We start from the raw sequence: 17,167 nt of genomic DNA, 5'->3' as shown, positions 1-17,167 counted from the left end.
TTGTCAGGGCATGCATGCCATGAAGTCAACCATCTAGATTAGGAATTAGCCTACTTTCAACAGTAGTACAGTTTACCACAGACATGCGCAAATCACAATTTTGTGTAATAATGTATTGAATGCATGGTGGAAAAACTGTATACTAGGTGTTTAATGTTGAATATATTTAAAATACATGGTCTAAACTCTACCTCATATATTTTTACTATTGAGACAAAATGAGATGAACTACTACTTTTATCACTTGGACAATGGCTTTGACTTTGGTCACCACTAGATGGCCACACAGATTATTTTCCCCCCTTGACTCAGTGGGTGGGTTTATGGGTAATGTAGTTTAACCACACACGTGTGCTGCTTCTCGCCCTGATTTCCACAAATATGGCAGGCCTTGAATTGCTGTCCGATCAGGGATACCGTCTAGATGGAAGAAAAGCAACTGAACTTAGAAAAGTACAAGCTCGTATGGGTGTATTTGCCCAGGCTGACGGCTCTGCGTACATAGAGCAGGGCAACACCAAAGTCCTTGCTGTTGTGTATGGTCCCCATGAAGTAAGTGGCCTTAATGCTAATAGCTAGCTAGCTAGCTAAAAGCTGAAAGATGCGTTAAAATGAATGAAGCCTAATTATAGCTAATTACAGTTGCAACAGTGATATATTTTACAATAGATATTAGTTATCGTTTGTCAATTGTTGTGTATGCATCTGTCCAGGTCTATGTGGTAAATACAATTACAAACAACACTTACGAACACTTACGAACAAGTCTTGTGAGAGTCCCAAGTTGACTCCCAACAAAGATAACCAACTTAAGCTTCAAGACATATCTTATGCTGTCAAGTTTTGCTTGGTGATAAATATAAGTAGTAAGTACATTTGGTTCTGAAAAATGTGCTTTCACACCAACTAATATAGTCTTATTACTTTGAACCATTAATAAATACAAAATAATACATATAGACATTCTGGTAACCTTCCCTCTGTACATGAAGAGTCTGTAGCATTTCTACTTCATTATCCCTTTCTCTCCTAGAGAAACAAACATTTTCAAATGAAGTATTTTTCTAGTCATAGGGTTCAAGTCCAAGTCATAGTGTTGATGTCTTGTATATTATTGTATGTCTTTAAATGTCTCGAGGAATTGAATGCACAGGACCACAATGGAAACAAGCCCTTATAGGGCCTTTTGTGTTATCCTTTTAGCACCACTGTATAATGTACCACTGTTTTGATTGATTGATTGAATACTTTATTAGCAGTTTGCAAAAGAAATCACAGGAAAGACAGTACAGTTCAATACAAGGTCTGCTAAGAGGATTTTAAACCAAAGAAAGCCAAGGCCCTATGGCTTGTTTCTATTGGGGTGCTTTGTACTCAATTTATCGAAAAAGTGGCCATTACGGGGATCGAACCCGCGACCTTGGCGTTATTAGCACCACGCTCTAACCAACTGAGCTAAACGGCCTCAGCTATGTAGGTTGCAAACTGTAATTAAAGTATTCATTCATTCAATCGATCAATCAAAAAACTGAAGTAGCAATTCATTTAATTTTGGCAAATATAGTCTAATGCTACTACAAAGATGAAGGGGGAGAAATTGTATACAAAACTGTAATTAATCCTGTATAGATTAATTGATACTGCTGCACAATGATACTCTCGTTTTCTGTCACCCCTATAGATGCGAGGTTCACGCAGCCGGACACTTTATGACAGAGCTGTTATCAACTGTCAATACAGCATGGCCACATTCAGTACAGCGGAGAGGAAGAGGAGACCTCATGGGGACCGCAAGTCCACAGAGATGAGTCTTCACCTAAAGCAGACGTTTGAGGCGGCTGTGATGACCCAGCTCTATCCACGTTCTCAAATAGACATCTATGTTAAGGTTAATTACAAACACTAATGAATGCTAAATACACCCATTTTCGTGGGTTGTGAGTGAATATCCCTTAATTTTTTGTTTCCTAAATGTTGTCATTAATTATTAATGATTACCAGTTGAAAACAAATTCAAATATTCTTCAAAAAGAATTTCATGAATTAAATAAAAATAATCAAATAAATTCCCTAAATTAGAAGACATATGTTTAAGAAGAAGAACATATGAAAATAGCAGATCTACAAGCTCACAACGCGTCACTTCACGCCGCGTTGTGAGCTTGCAGGTCTGCTATCTTCACAAGTTTGGGACCCGGGCAAACGTCATAATTTCTCTTTTGGGTCTTGAGCTAAAAGTTTGGGAACCACTGCTCTATACTGTATTCTTTTCCCTCTACAGCAAATATCTTTACTGAAAAAAGCCGATTTACAATCTCGCGTGTCCCAAAAACACGACACATATGTTCGGACGTTTGCCCCAGAATAGGAATGCTAGGGTTCCATGTGGTTAAAGGTGTTTTATTTTCGCAATGAAATGCCTTCTCTCAAAACAGATTTTGCAGTCGGATGGTGGGAACTACAGTGCGTGCGTGAATGCCGCCACACTGGCAGTGATCGACGCTGGCATTCCAATGCGAGACTACGTGTGTGCCTGCACAGTGGGGTTTGTGGACGAGACGCCCCTGGCAGACCTGTCCCATGTAGAGGAGAGTGGAGGAAGCTCGTTGGCTATGGCACTCCTGCCACGTGGGGGGCAGATCGCTTTGCTGCAGATGGACGCTAGACTACATCAGGACCACCTAGAGACTCTGATGGAGGCCGCCATGACGGCTTGCAAAGGTGTAAGCAAAGTATTGGATGAGGTAGTGCGGCAACACCTACAAGTGAATGTGCTCACTGGAGAGTGATGGGGTGATGGAGAGTGTTAGAACTTGGGCACAGGCTGAGTTGGAATTTGAATGGTGTGGGATGAATGAAAAAGTTGGGTACATTCTTTTTGATATATGTAATGACCAGTCTTAGATATTTTTTGTAATTAAACTGTGGCTTTGAAAAAATAAAGTATATAAAAAAAGTGAAACCTGCATTTATCTGTCTGTTTTTGTGATAAAGCTTATATAATTGAATGACTTAATTTGCTGTAAAACGCTTGGTGACAAAGTGTTTATATTGTGTATCAATTTGCATATTTCATGCAATATGCTACCATAAGTTACAATCATTCATATATATATATATATATATATATATATATATATATATATATATATATATATATATATATATATATATATATATATATATATATATATATATATATATATATATATATATATATATATGCATATGCAGTTATGCATATGCAGTGGTGGAAAGTAACTAATTAAATTTACATTTTGAGGTACTTTTACTTTACTTGAGTATTTCCAATTCTTTTACGATTACATTTAACTAATTCCACTACATCTCAGAGGCAAATATTGTACTTTTATTCCACTACAATTATTTGAAAACTTAAGTTACTAGTTATTTTGTAGATTTGAATTATTACAAAACCTACAGCATTAACCACCAATATGTACAATCTACAAAAAGCTTGTAGATCTGCTATTTTCAAAAGATTGTTTTAAATACATTTTATACACATGATACCTTGTGAAACATTCTGCATAATGAGTACTTTTACTTTTGGTATATTTTGATTACCGGACTTTTACTTGTAACAGTGTTTCTACATTGCAGTATTGATACTTAATAAAGAAATGTAGTACTTTTTCGAGAAGCGTCTGGCTTCAGTCTGCAGCCAGACTTTTTCCACCACTGTAAATAGGTTCCACACTTAGATAGCTGGCGTGGAGATGTCAGTTACTATTTTTTTTCTCTGCCGGAAGTTGGTCCGTCGCATTAAATGTCCCTGGGAACAAGGAAATAAAAAAACACTTCATCAGCGGCTGCAAAAAGCTGCACCATCCTGGTTGTCGGTGTTGTGTTGTGCACTGAGAGGTATTTATAACAATACTATAACTACGGAATAGCTGCGTGATAAAACAATAAGACCACCTTTTCTCCCTTCCCCGTTGATCAATTGTATATAACTGGTTACTTTGCTAAGGTAGCTAACGTTAGCTAGCAGGCAGCAAACATGCACCTGTCTATAGATTCATTATGACAATGGGAGACTAAATGTACGGTCTTGGTGTAGAATAATGTAGTATCCCATGACATACAATATTTCTTCATTTGGTGGCACATACCATACCTTTAACAAAAATGCCGTAGCTCTAGCTGAGTCACCTAAACGGTGTTGTCAAAGTGACGTCCAGGACCCCATGAAGTCTCCCAGGGGGTAACCAGCAAATGAGGAAAAGTTTATATTCCCTAGTGTTTCACCAGATAAATCAGCCCAATGAGAGGATGTATAAGAATCGCTTTTTTTCAGATCATAGGTTTCACTCTCTCCACTGTTCTCTCCACTCTTTAAGTGTGCTATTAGTATTGTAATGATTTTGCCTGCTGTGTTCCGTGGTCTAGTGCTTTGGCCAGCCTAGGGGCACAGGACAGCATTCATGGGACTACTGTCAGACCCAAACAGAAGGCGTGCTTTGATAAGCATGCTAACCCGCCTGAATGCCCCCATCTGGTAAGTCATTTGAAGTGAGATGCAGATCATGCAAAGTAGTGGTGGTCAGTGGTTCTCAACCTGTGGGTCGGGAGCCCCAGGGGGGTCCCCATGTGATTTTGGGGGGTCCCCAGATGACAGTAAAGTGACAATTTAAGGACTTTTAAGACCTTTTTAATATCTAAACAATGTTGGCCAAATTGTCAAATAAAATAGAGGCAAAAATCTAGATCTGCAAGATCACAACGTGAGCTTGTAGCTCGGCGATTTTCACAATATTTATTTGTGGGAACTGAGTCCATCAAAATGTAATGCCTCAACTACAATTCCAAGTGCTTGTCAGGGTGGGGGGTCCCCAGTTCAATTATGATTATTTTGGGGGGTCGTGGCCTGAAAAGGTTGAGAACCACTGAAGTAGGTGTACCTGTCAGGGACTCTTCATCATAAATCCATGTCTGTATGGTATATTTATGTCATGAATGAATATGTTGTTCATAATTATAATCTACAGTGTATTTGTGCACATTTCTTACAATTCTCTCTCTTTTGTATATTACTCTCAGTGTTATATGTTACATGGCGGGCGTGGCTTGGTTCATGGGCCTTGCCTTTGACCCATTCACTCTGCGTACATACATGTCAGAGAATGCCATGGGCTCCACTATGGTGGAGGAGCGTTTCCCAGCAGGAGAGCGGGCGATGGCCACTGGCAGGGAGTTTGCAGCTCATAAAAAGAAGGCAGAGTAAGTTAAATACTGTTGAGACAATGAAGTTCCTTCAGTCAACCCCAGCAGCATCAGCTAACAGCTGACCAATTAAGACCATCATTTTTGATTTTTATACTTTTGGGCTATTCAAAAACAGCAGATATACAAGCTTGTAGCGAGTGCCGCGCTACAAGCTTGTAGATCTGCTGTTTTTGAAAAATGTTGAACATTTTGTGCAAATCTTTGAATACATATATTTTTTGACATATATTTATTTTTAACTAAAATCTTTGCTTCTGGAGGTCCCTGGAACAAATATTTGACAAATGTTCGCTTTTATAAATATATATTCAAAGACTTGCACACATTTTCACGATTTTTCAAAAATAGCAGATCTTTAAGCTCATAGCGCGGCACCGAGTGGCGCGCTATGAGCTTGTAGATCTGCTATTTTTTAATAACCAAAGAAATCTAAAATGACAGAGATACTTTCCCGGTCTAAATGGGTTAAACAACCTATCTTGACTCCAATCTAACCAGTTGTGTTCTGTGCAGTGGAATGCCAGTGGATTGGCTGGTGAAAACCATGCAGTCCCGAGGGCTGGAGGTGTTTACCCAAACCTTCACCCGCACGCTTCCCTTCCCTGATGAAAACAAAGAGCGATATGTGAGTTTTAAATGAGAGATGATGAATAGCTATGTATGAACAGTTCTAGTGATTAAAGAAATAGGCCAAATGTATAGAGTACAGAAGCCCTGAAGTCACACTCGTTCATCCCCTGAGTACCCTGCGGAAGTAATTTCTCTATGGAGAATAACATTGGGTCATCTTAGAATTGTCTCATAAGAATCGTGGTCCAAAAATAAACAAACTGTCTCTGCGATATTGTCAGGGAGGTGGCTCTGTATCGTTTATGATAGTCAGTCACTCATATTTGATACAGTCTGTTTCTGGCGAAAATTTAACTAATTCGGCGGAAGTAACATTAGCATTTTCTCACCGTCAGTTGATGCTTCATATCCATATGAGTCAAACCGCAGGGATCATTTGTTTATTTTTGGAACACAGTTCTTATTTGAGGCGATATTAAACACGTCTATGGGAATTCAGAATGGGGGCGGGGGGGGAATGCGACCCAGGTAGGATGCGTAAATTACGTCAGACTTCAGTGCTCTATTCTCCTACCTGTGCTTCCTTTCATTGATCTCCCTCTGATACCCCCTTCTCTCCAGATGGTGAAAGGTACTAATGTATATGGGATCCTGCGGGCTCCCAGGGCCCCTCGCACAGAAGCCCTGGTGCTGAGTGCCCCCTGCACCCCAGGGAATAACAACAACCAGGCGGTGGGCCTACTGCTTGGCTTAGCACAGTACTTTCGGAGTGAGTACCCTGCCTCTTTTCAACTTGGCACAGTACTTTCAGAGTAAGTACCCTGCCCCTTTTCATAGATTGTTGCATATAGAACAAGGCAAGCTAGACTAGCACACACAGCCTTACAGCTCACTCTGCATGAATACTGTTGAGATTACTTTTTGGTATTCAATCAATTCATACAATTCAATTGTTGTTGTTAGCATTTTGTCTCTGTCATATTCCTGCCACAAATTAGCATAGCTCCAGAGATAGTTATGGTATTTCTTGAAATGATGGCTGTTGTGCTGTTGTATAGGTCAGGTTTACTGGGCCAAGGATATAATCTTCCTGGTGAATGAACATGATCTGATTGGTATGCAGGCCTGGCTGGAGGGCTACCACCACACCAACACTACAGGTGAGTACTATCTTTTACCATTGATTTATTGAACTTTTTGACAAGAATGCATATATATGAACATATATTTGTTCATAAGACAGAAAACCTCCCACTGCTTCTCTCAGGAAGGGACCGCACACTCCAATGACGATGGACAGGACTCACCTAATGCACCTGACGAAGCCAACACAGCGAAACGGGTTGTGCAGAAAATGTAAAAAAAGCATTAAGTGAGTCGTGTCCATCGTCATTGGAGTGTGCGGTTCCTTCCTGAGAGAAGCAGTGGGAAGTTTTCTGTCTTATGTACATTATCTTGCCTGCCAGCACCTCCACCCGGAAAACTAATTTTCGATTTTCTCAGGTATGTGATTCTGTGTCGTTTATGATATTGAGTTACATTTGAACGTATGTGTTTGGAGATGAATTTGTACTTTTTCACCTTCAGCTGATGCTTCATATCCATGAGTAAAATCATTGGGGTGGTTTGTTTATTTTTGGAACACAGTTATTATATAAGTTTCCCCTATGAATTCCAATACAGACAAATAAGGCTGTGACCCAGGGGACTCTAGCGGCAGTGATGTCAGACTTCGGTGCTCTATTGTGGTCCTTTTTAGTGCAAATGTGCGTAAACTGTGCCACGTGTTTTCACTTTTGTTGGACACACACACACACACACACATATATAAATACAGATACCTCATTGACCACTGTGGTTCATTGGAGCGATACAACTTTTAATTCCGCCGCATGGCTGTGATCTATGGCTGATTGGCTGTGTATAGTATGTAATACATGTAATGTCATGTAATACTATAGCCAGTCTAGGGCTAGGGGTGTAGCTGAAATATACAGAAAAATAAAATCAATAATATATACATACGATACTACACAACAAAAAAAGCAAAGAAAAAATGGAACCTACAACTCAACTAATTGATGGTTATAATTAGGTCCAGTTGCTATTTAGCCAGCTGTTATAGAGGACTTGAACTTCTCAATAGAGCTAATACAACTTAAGGCTTGCAGGTAACCCATTCCCTCATAACTGCTGCAAGGTATAAAAAAAAACCGTTCCCATTTTACTTTATCTCTCCTATTAATTTCAATCTCGCACTTGCATTATTCTTATGCTTCAAACATAAACATGAATAATACAACCAAGCTTTCACATCTCTTTCAATCAGTCCATTGAAGGAATGATCTTTGACTTCACAAATTAGGCTTACAGCTCACAGTTCTTCTCTCTTGAACTGTTTGTGTTTGGTTTTCCTAGAACAAACATAAACTTATCACCCGCCTTTTTGTCTGTTTGTCAGGTATGGACTACTCTCCACTCCAAGGTCGTGGTGGCTCCATCCAGGCAGCACTGTCCTTGGAGCTCAGCAGTGACGTCGTCACCAGCTTAGACCTAGTTCTGGAGGGGCTTAATGGTCAGCTGCCCAACCTGGACCTGGCCAACCTCTTCTATGCCTTCTGCCAGAAGATAGGGGTCCTCTGCACCATCCAGGGCAAGGTATGAGCTTGAAGACCACCTGCAGCCATTGAAGACGATCACATTTACTCCATTTACTTTGTAATAATTTAGCATATAATGTTACAGCTTCAGAGGAATGACTGGGACACTGCGTCAGGCTACAGCCATGCAGTTCAAACCATGATGCTGATGGTACTGAAGCAGGCCAGTGGACGTCCCTGGGGTGACCACGGACTGTTCTTGCGCTACCACATAGAAGCTGCCTCCATCAAGGGGATCAACAGTTTCCGCCAGTACAAGACTGATGCCACCACCATCGGCAGGTCAGTGCCAGTTCACTCACATGATGGAGCATCCATCCAGTTCAGTTGTTTCTATATGTTCAGTTTGTCATTATGATGTTTTTTGGGGGGTGGGGGTGGGGGGTGGGTTAAGACATTTTAACCACTTCAAATATACTTGTTTGACCTGGGGTCCTCCGGGCGTCTATCCTTAGTTGGCCGACTCCTTTTTTCTCTACACCAAATCTCTTGGCTGAAAATAGCCTATCTGCAAGCATGTAGATCTGCATTTTTTTCTTTTTCTTTGTTATTGCCTTGTTTCATTATGCGTGTTCTGAATTTGACATTGTGATGTTTTTTATCATTGTAATTTTACTGATGTCCCTATCTGACAGATCAGGATCAAGGTATATTTTAATTGATGTTAGGTCCAGTCAATTTCCGATCCTTTCTATACAGTATTTGACTGCATTGCTATCTGTCTATGTCAGACATACAAATTACATTGTGAATAATTTGGGTCAGTGTGACAGAAAAGTCCTGTGTTTTTTGTAGCTTAAATGTCGACCTGGACCTCTTTTTCGTCTTTTCTGGGATAATCTCGGACCGAATTCTAATCAAATGTTTCAGTTCAGAATGCCAATGATCTTTTACTCTGTATGCAAAATAAGGGGGTAAAATCAAGTATACAGTTGCATGGCAAAGTAGCTGCAAAGCTTGCACCAAAACTAACAAAAAACAATGCAATGTTTTTAATTTAATTACATAGAGAACAGGAAGGGCTCGCAACTCACTTTGAACGCTCCAAACTTTATTAAACAACAGCTGCAAATAAATAAATTAAAATAATTACAGACATGTAGCGTTGCAGAACAAGCAAGTCAGTTTGAAAATTACATGTTCTGGGTGATTTTAGTCCAACAGCCACTTTTGAATTGGCCAAATTGGAATGTTTTTACTAACTTTAATGTACTTGAAGTCTACACTGTGCAGGTGTATTATCTAGAAAAATATGAAAAAATATGAATTGGATTGATACTTGATGATTGATCGGGGATGGACTGGACTGTGTTTTGTTTTCCCAGGCTCCTGGAAGGAATGTTTCGGAAGCTCAATAATCTCTTGGAACGCCTCCACCAGTCCTACTTCTTCTATCTTATGCCTTCGCTCTCTCGCTTTGTCTCCATCGGTTACTACATGCCAGCCTTCGGCCTGCTTGCTCTCATACTGTTGCTTCGTGTATCCTTTTGGTAAATGTTAAATGTACATTTACATTCACCCATGCACATACATACCATACCATGTATTGCTCAAGGACACGTTGAGACTAAGCCAGACAAACAACCCAGGAACATTCCCAAGCATCTTTTGGTGATATTTTACATCGATTGGATTGGATGGAAACCTGAAATGGATAAAAGCAGATGTATCTTAGCCTGTTATAGACGTGTTGCACACTTTCAGTATAAACTTGAAGACTTTGACATTTGTGTTAACATTTGATTTGTTAGGTCAAATTAAAAAATAATAATCCTAATCATTTGTTAATTGTAAATGTGGGTGCCCTTAACCATGATACAGGCCTTAGATTTATGGGTTCAACTTGTATCTCCACTAAGAGAAGAAGATGGCGTCACTGACATCGAGCAGGTTAGACGGACTCCTTTCTTTATATCTCTGTCTTCTAAAGAAGATGATGAATAATCTTTGCTAGTGTGTAAGTGACAACCATATTCCAGGGGAAAAAAACTGTACCCAACTTCTTCTTCTTTTTCTTTCCACTGTCTCACAGCCATCCAGTCCCGGGGTGCTGTCTGTGTTGACTCCTCTGGTGATCAGCCACCTTACAGGTGCAGCTCTGTACACTCTGCCGATCCATTCTCAGGAGATGGCTGTGGAGCACTTCCCTGTGTCTGAGACAGAGGCTGTGGTCCTGACGGTGATTGCCATCTACACAGCAGGCCTTGCTCTTCCTCACAACACAAACAGGTAGTCGCTGATGCTATAGCCACTAGCATTAAGGTCTTTGAATGCCCTTCATTCTCGTTCACCTAGGGAAATGTATTTCATTGTATTATTATGTAGACATTCGCGGCATGAGGCGTACAAAGGCAAAGTACAACTGAGACCTTTAGCATTAATTTATGCTCCGTTGTACACTGAAAATAGGAATTCTCCAGCTTTGCATCCGCGAGGTGTTACGAGCTTGTAGAACAGCTATTTTAGGCACGCAAGTGTAAAAGGTTACGATGTCGATCAGTGACTTTTTTTGTGCTGCTGTAACCCCCAGGCTCCTGACAGGACACGGTACAGAGCAGGGTTGGAAAGTTCTGAAGCTGGTGGCTGTCTTGTACTTGGCTGTGCTGCTGGGTTGCACCGCCCTCATCAATTTCTCCCTGGGCTTCATCTTGGCTCTCACCTTGGTGCCCGTGGCAGCCTTCATCACACCCCACGTACCGAAGTAATACTCACTCATCATTTGCCCTGGTCTTTAACTTGCTTAGTGATGGATAATACAGTACTTGAAATTAAGTAGTTGTTTCCTTCTCTGAAATTATAGTCTCCAATTTGCCATTTCAAAAACTAATAATGAAACCATTTGAAAGCTGCAAAGTGTTCCTTTGGAACCTAAATGATTGGGATTTTACAAGTGGTCATGAGTCATACAGTGTACACTCAGTCATAAGGTCAGTGCTGTAGAACAGTGGTTCTCAACCTGTGGGTCGGGGTCCCCACATGATATTTTGGGGGTCCCCAGGTGACAGTAAAGTGACAATTGAAGACCATTAATGCATCAAAGGTCAACAAACTATATTATAAAAACTGGTCAAACATTGGCCAAATTGTCAAATAAAATAAGAAAGAGGCTAAAATTGTGCAAATAGCCGATCTACAAGCTCACAGCGCGTCGCGTTGCGAGGCGTTGTAAGCTTGTAGATCGGCTATTTTCGCAATATTTATCTGTGGGAACTGGGTCAAACAAAATGTAATGCCTCAACTCCTACAATTCTAAGTGCTTGTCAGGGTGGGGGGTCCCCAGTTCAAATATGATTATTTTGGAGGGTCGCAGCCTGAAAAGGTTGAAAACCACTGCTGTAGAAGTAAAGCCTCTAATATGCTTCTCCCCCCCGTCCGCCCACAGGGCTCTGTCAGCCTTCGTCATGATCGTCCTCAGCCCCGCCTGCACGCTACTCTTCTGCGTGTTCTTCTTCCAGGAGCTGTCAGAAATGCCCGTCAGCTTCATGGAGGGTTGGATGCTCTTCCTGTCTGTCATCTCGCAGGGCATCCTGGACAACTGCCTGTATGGCTCTCTGGTCTACCCGCTCGTGTCCTTGATGGTCTACCCCTGCTGGCTGCTGTTCTGGAATATTCTTTTCTGGAAGTAGATTCTACTCACACACATGGGATGATGGGACACGCAGGCCCTGACAATGGGTGGGTCTTTGTGTGGGGGTGGGTGGGTCTGAATGTCAGTGGGCACTATGATTTGTACTCAGGTTTGCCTTCCAAAGGAGAGAGCATGAAGAACGACTGACTTATGTCCATTAGTAAGATTGCCATTACACTTGTCTTGTAAAGTATACACTCCCTGTTTGTTTTTGTTGGTTTTGTGACTTCAAGCACTTCATTATTATTATTTATTATTTATTAAAGTGGAAAATAATCTAGTTAATGAAAAAAGTAAAATGTACTTTAAGTTCAAGGATAATTACAGATTTGGTGTATTGTTAAATTAAAGTAAAAGGCAAGGATCATTTTGTTTCCATATTGACAGAATGGAGTGCTTTGTATTTTCAAAATCAATTACAATTAAATGCTTTAAAAAAAAATATGTATGCAAATAGAGGGGGACTTTCTAAAGAAGGTGTAATGATTGGTTTTACTTGCAGGTGGTCCAAAATCACCAGCTGTTAAGCTGGTGATTTCGGTTAAAGCTACACTTTGTAAATTTCATGTCCTACCAGGGATTTGAACCTTGTTTCCCTGTGCAGGTGCAGACATTTTGTGCCTGCTTGCTCAGGGGAGAAATTAATTTTGACCTTCAGGCAGCACCACTTGTCAAGCAGTAGTGGTCCTACCATACCACAGGCTCTAAATGTCTCAGCAGGGAGAACTTACACAACCACTGCAGTTGTGTTAGTTATATTGTATTAACATACTTAACCATATAGATAAAAGTCACCAAAAAAAGGTTACATAGTGTAGCTTTAAGTACTTTGCTGTGAATGTTTTAAGGGGTAGTCCCTGGTACACGAGGAAAACTACTGCACTGGTTTTTAATGATTGTTTTCAGGGCACCTGTCAGTATGTGGATGAGGGAAGAAAAGGGGATTAACCACTTTCAGCCTGAATGACTTGTTCTAAAATAGAGAAAATAGATCTACGATCTCACAACACCTATGTATGCTAGTAGATTGGCTATTTACGCTATTCATGGTGCAATTAAATGTAAAGGGCTTAAGTGGTTATGACAGTTCAAGAGAAGCTGTGCCATATCTGAAGGTCTGCAGGTGCTGCACAAACTGTCACTATTTGTGTTTTTATACTTGTTTGTTAACTGAACCATGTGTACTCTTTTTAATTTATAAATGCCAAAATAAAACACACGGACAGATGTGATTGATGACTGTGATTTGAAAATGGTACCGTATATATTTTCATCTTATTCACTGCTGTTGAGGAAAGTAAGTACATGTACTCCAGTACTATACACTTAAGTACAATGTTGAGGTATTTTTACTCAAGTATTTCCAATTTCCAATACTTGTATGTCTACCCCACTACATCTCAGAGGCAAATATTGTACTTATACTCCACAGTACAATTATTTGTTTTTTAGTTGATAATCACAAAACATAAATTAACCACTTCAGCACTATATACTTGTACATTTTTTTTTTCACCATTTTGTCACTACCGAAACGAAAGTTAAATCCAAATCACTAAGTGTGGAGGCCAAAATCGTCCCCCCGAAAACCTGTTAGGAGTACGTTTCAGGCAATTTAGAGTTGATTGGTAGTACTTTGTAGTGACACTTTTTTTGGTCCCTAACATTCATCGAGCTCTGGACTTAGTAATTATGTTTTCGTTTCGGTAGTGACACCATTGATCACTACCGAAACAAAGTTAAATCCGAAAAAATCACTAAGTGTGGAGGCCAAAATTGTTCCCCCAAAAACCTGTTAGGAGTACGTTTCAGGCAATTTAAAGTTGATTGGTAGTGACTTTTTTTTTGGTCCCTAACATTCATTGATCTCTGGACTTAGTAATTTCTTTTTCGTTTCGGTAGTGACACAAAGGTGTCACTACCGAAACGAAAAAAAAATTGTTCCCCCAAAAACCTGTTAGGAGTACGTTTCAGGCAATTTAAAGTTGATTGGTAGTGACTTTTATTTTGGTCCCTAACATTCATCGAGCTCTGGACTTAGTAATTTCTTTTTCGTTTCGGTAGTGACACAATGGTGTCACTACCGAAACGAGAAAAAAAATGTTCCCCCAAAAACCTGTTAGGAGTACGTTTCAGGCAATTTAAAGTTGATTGGTAGTGACTTTTTTTTTGGTCCCTAACATTCATCGAGCTCTGGACTTGTTAATTATGTTTTCGTTTCGGTATTGACACCATTGTGTCACTACCGAAACGAAGTTAAATCCGAAAAAATCACTAAGTGTGGAGGCCAAAATTTTTCCCCAACAACCTGTTACGAGTACGTTTCAGGCAATTTAAAGTTGATTGGTACTGGTAGTGACTTTTTTTTTGGTCCCTAACATTCATTGATCTCTGGACTTAGTAATTTTTTTTTCGTTTCGGTAGTGACACAATGGTGTCACTACCGAAACGAAAAAAAAATGTTCCCCCAAAAACCTGTTAGGAGTACGTTTCAGGCAATTTAAAGTTGATTGGTAGTGACTTTTTTTTTTGTCCCTAAAATTCATCGAGCTCTGGACTTAGTAATTTATTTTCCGTTTCGGTAGTGACACAATGGTGTCACTACCGAAAGGAGAAAAAAAAAAATTCCCCAAAAAACCTGTTAGGAGTACGTTTCAGGCAATTTAAAGTTGATTAGTAGTGACTTTTTTTTTGGTCCCTAACATTCATCGAGCTCTGGACTTAGTAATTTTTTTCCCGTTTCGGTAGTGACACCATTGTGTCACTACCGAAACGAAGTTAAATCAGAAAAAATCACTAAGTGTGGAGGCCAAAATTGTTCCCCCAAAAACCTGTTAGGAGTACGTTTCAGGCAATCTAAAGTTGATTGGTAGTGACTTTTTTTTTGGTCCCTAACATTCATCGAGCTCTGGACTTAGTAATTTTTTTCCCGTTTCGGTATGGTGTCACTACCGAAAAAAAAAAAAATTGTTCCCCCAAAAACCTGTTAGGAGTACATTTCAGGCAATTGAAAGTTGATTGGTAGTGACTTTTTTTTTGGTCCCTAACATTCATCGAGCTCTGGACTTAGTAATTATGTTTTCGTTTCGGTAGTGACACCATTGTGTCACTACCAAAACGAAGTTAAATACGAAAAAATCACTAAGTGTGGAGGCCAAAATTGTTCCCCCAAAAACCTGTTACGAGTACGTTTCAGGCAATTTAAAGTTGATTGGTAGTGACTTTTTTTTTGGTCCCTAACATTCATCGAGCTCTGGACTTCGTAATTTTTTTTCCGTTTCGGTAGTGACACTATACCGAAACGAAAAAAAAAAATGTTCCCCCAAAAACCTGTTAGGAGTACGTTTCAGGCAATTTAAAGTTGATTGGTAGTGACTTTTTTTTTGGTCGCTAACATTCATCGAGCTCTGGATTTAGTAAATTTTTTTCCGTTTCGGTAGTGACACAATGGTGACACTACCGAAACGAAAAAAAAAATGTTCCCCCAAAAACCTGTTAGGAGTACGTTTCAGGCAATTTAAAGTTGATTGGTAGTGACTTTTTTTTTGGTCCCTAACATTCATCGAGCTCTGGACTTAGTAATTTTTTTCCCGTTTCGGTATGGTGTCACTACCGAAAAAAAAAAAAATTGTTCCCCCAAAAACCTGTTAGGAGTACATTTCAGGCAATTGAAAGTTGATTGGTAGTGACTTTTTTTTTGGTCCCTAACATTCATCGAGCTCTGGACTTAGTAATTATGTTTTCGTTTCGGTAGTGACACCATTGTGTCACTACCAAAACGAAGTTAAATACGAAAAAATCACTAAGTGTGGAGGCCAAAATTGTTCCCCCAAAAACCTGTTACGAGTACGTTTCAGGCAATTTAAAGTTGATTGGTAGTGACTTTTTTTTTGGTCCCTAACATTCATCGAGCTCTGGACTTCGTAATTTTTTTTCCGTTTCGGTAGTGACACTATACCAAAACGAAAAAAAAAATGTTCCCCCAAAAACCTGTTAGGAGTACGTTTCAGGCAATTTAAAGTTGATTGGTAGTGACTTTTTTTTTGGTCGCTAACATTCATCGAGCTCTGGATTTAGTAAATTTTTTTCCGTTTCGGTAGTGACACAATGGTGACACTACCGAAACGAAAAAAAAAATGTTCCCCCAAAAACCTGTTAGGAGTACGTTTCAGGCAATTTAAAGTTGATTGGTAGTGACTTTTTTTTTGGTCCCTAACATTCATCGAGCTCTGGACTTAGTAATTTATTTTCCGTTTCGGTAGTGACACAATGGTGTCACTACCGAAACGAGAAAACATTTTTTTCCCCCAAAAAACCTGTTAGGAGTACGTTTCAGGCAATTTAAAGTTGATTGGTAGTGACTTTTTTTTGGTCCCTAACATTCATCGAGCTCTGGACTTAGTAATTTATTTTCCGTTTCGGTAGTGACACAATGGTGTCACTACCGAAACGAAAAAAAAATTGTTCCCCCAAAAACCTTTTAGGAGTACGTATCAGGCAATTTAAAGTTGATTGGTAGTGACTTTTTTTTTGGTCCCTAACATTCATCGAGCTCTGGACTTAGTAATTTTTTTTCCGTTTCGGTAGTGACACCATTGTGTCACTACCGAAACGAAGTTAAATCAGAAAAAATCACTAAGTGTGGAGGCCAAAATTGTTCCCCCAAAAACCTGTTAGGAGTACGTTTCAGGCAATTTAAAGTTGATTGGTAGTGACTTTTTTTTTGGTCGCTAACATTCATCGAGCTCTGGATTTAGTAAATTTTTTTCCGTTTCGGTAGTGACACAATGGTGACACTACCGAAACGAAAAAAAAAATGTTCCCCCAAAAACCTGTTAGGAGTACGTTTCAGGCAATTTAAAGTTGATTGGTAGTGACTTTTTTTTTGGTCCCTAACATTCATCGAGCTCTGGACTTAGTAATTTATTTTCCGTTTCGGTAGTGACACAATGGTGTCACTACCGAAACGAGAAAACATTTTTTTCCCCCAAAAAACCTGTTAGGAGTACGTTTCAGGCAATTTAAAGTTGATTGGTAGTGACTTTTTTTTGGTCCCTAA

General features: G+C 39.7%; 2 protein-coding genes across 2 annotated transcripts; both read left to right on the top strand.

Annotated features, from left to right (window-relative positions):
- Positions 1 to 350: 350 nt before the first annotated feature.
- LOC311046432 (exosome complex component RRP41-like) lies at positions 351 to 2,950 on the top strand. Its single transcript, XM_084058726.1, has 3 exons — positions 351 to 552; positions 1,682 to 1,888; positions 2,436 to 2,950. The coding sequence occupies exons 1-3, from the start codon at positions 382 to 384 to the stop codon at positions 2,787 to 2,789; spliced, it is 732 nt and encodes a 243-aa protein (XP_083914852.1). The 5' UTR covers positions 351 to 381; the 3' UTR covers positions 2,790 to 2,950.
- An 835-nt stretch (positions 2,951 to 3,785) lies between these two features.
- On the top strand, positions 3,786 to 13,340 carry LOC311046422 (glycosylphosphatidylinositol anchor attachment 1 protein-like). The gene is made up of 13 exons (XM_084058714.1): positions 3,786 to 3,885; positions 4,414 to 4,522; positions 5,065 to 5,244; positions 5,764 to 5,875; positions 6,442 to 6,589; positions 6,879 to 6,980; positions 8,282 to 8,478; positions 8,566 to 8,762; positions 9,806 to 9,959; positions 10,302 to 10,370; positions 10,513 to 10,709; positions 11,011 to 11,181; positions 11,863 to 13,340. The coding sequence occupies exons 2-13, from the start codon at positions 4,449 to 4,451 to the stop codon at positions 12,104 to 12,106; spliced, it is 1,845 nt and encodes a 614-aa protein (XP_083914840.1). The 5' UTR covers positions 3,786 to 3,885; positions 4,414 to 4,448; the 3' UTR covers positions 12,107 to 13,340.
- The last annotated feature ends 3,827 nt before the right edge of the window (positions 13,341 to 17,167 follow it).

This window comes from Gymnoscopelus microlampas (assembly GCF_963454915.1).
Source record: "Gymnoscopelus microlampas genome assembly, chromosome: 5".
NCBI lineage: Eukaryota > Metazoa > Chordata > Actinopteri > Myctophiformes > Myctophidae > Gymnoscopelus > Gymnoscopelus microlampas.
This window is presented reverse-complemented; position numbering and strand designations above follow the sequence as displayed.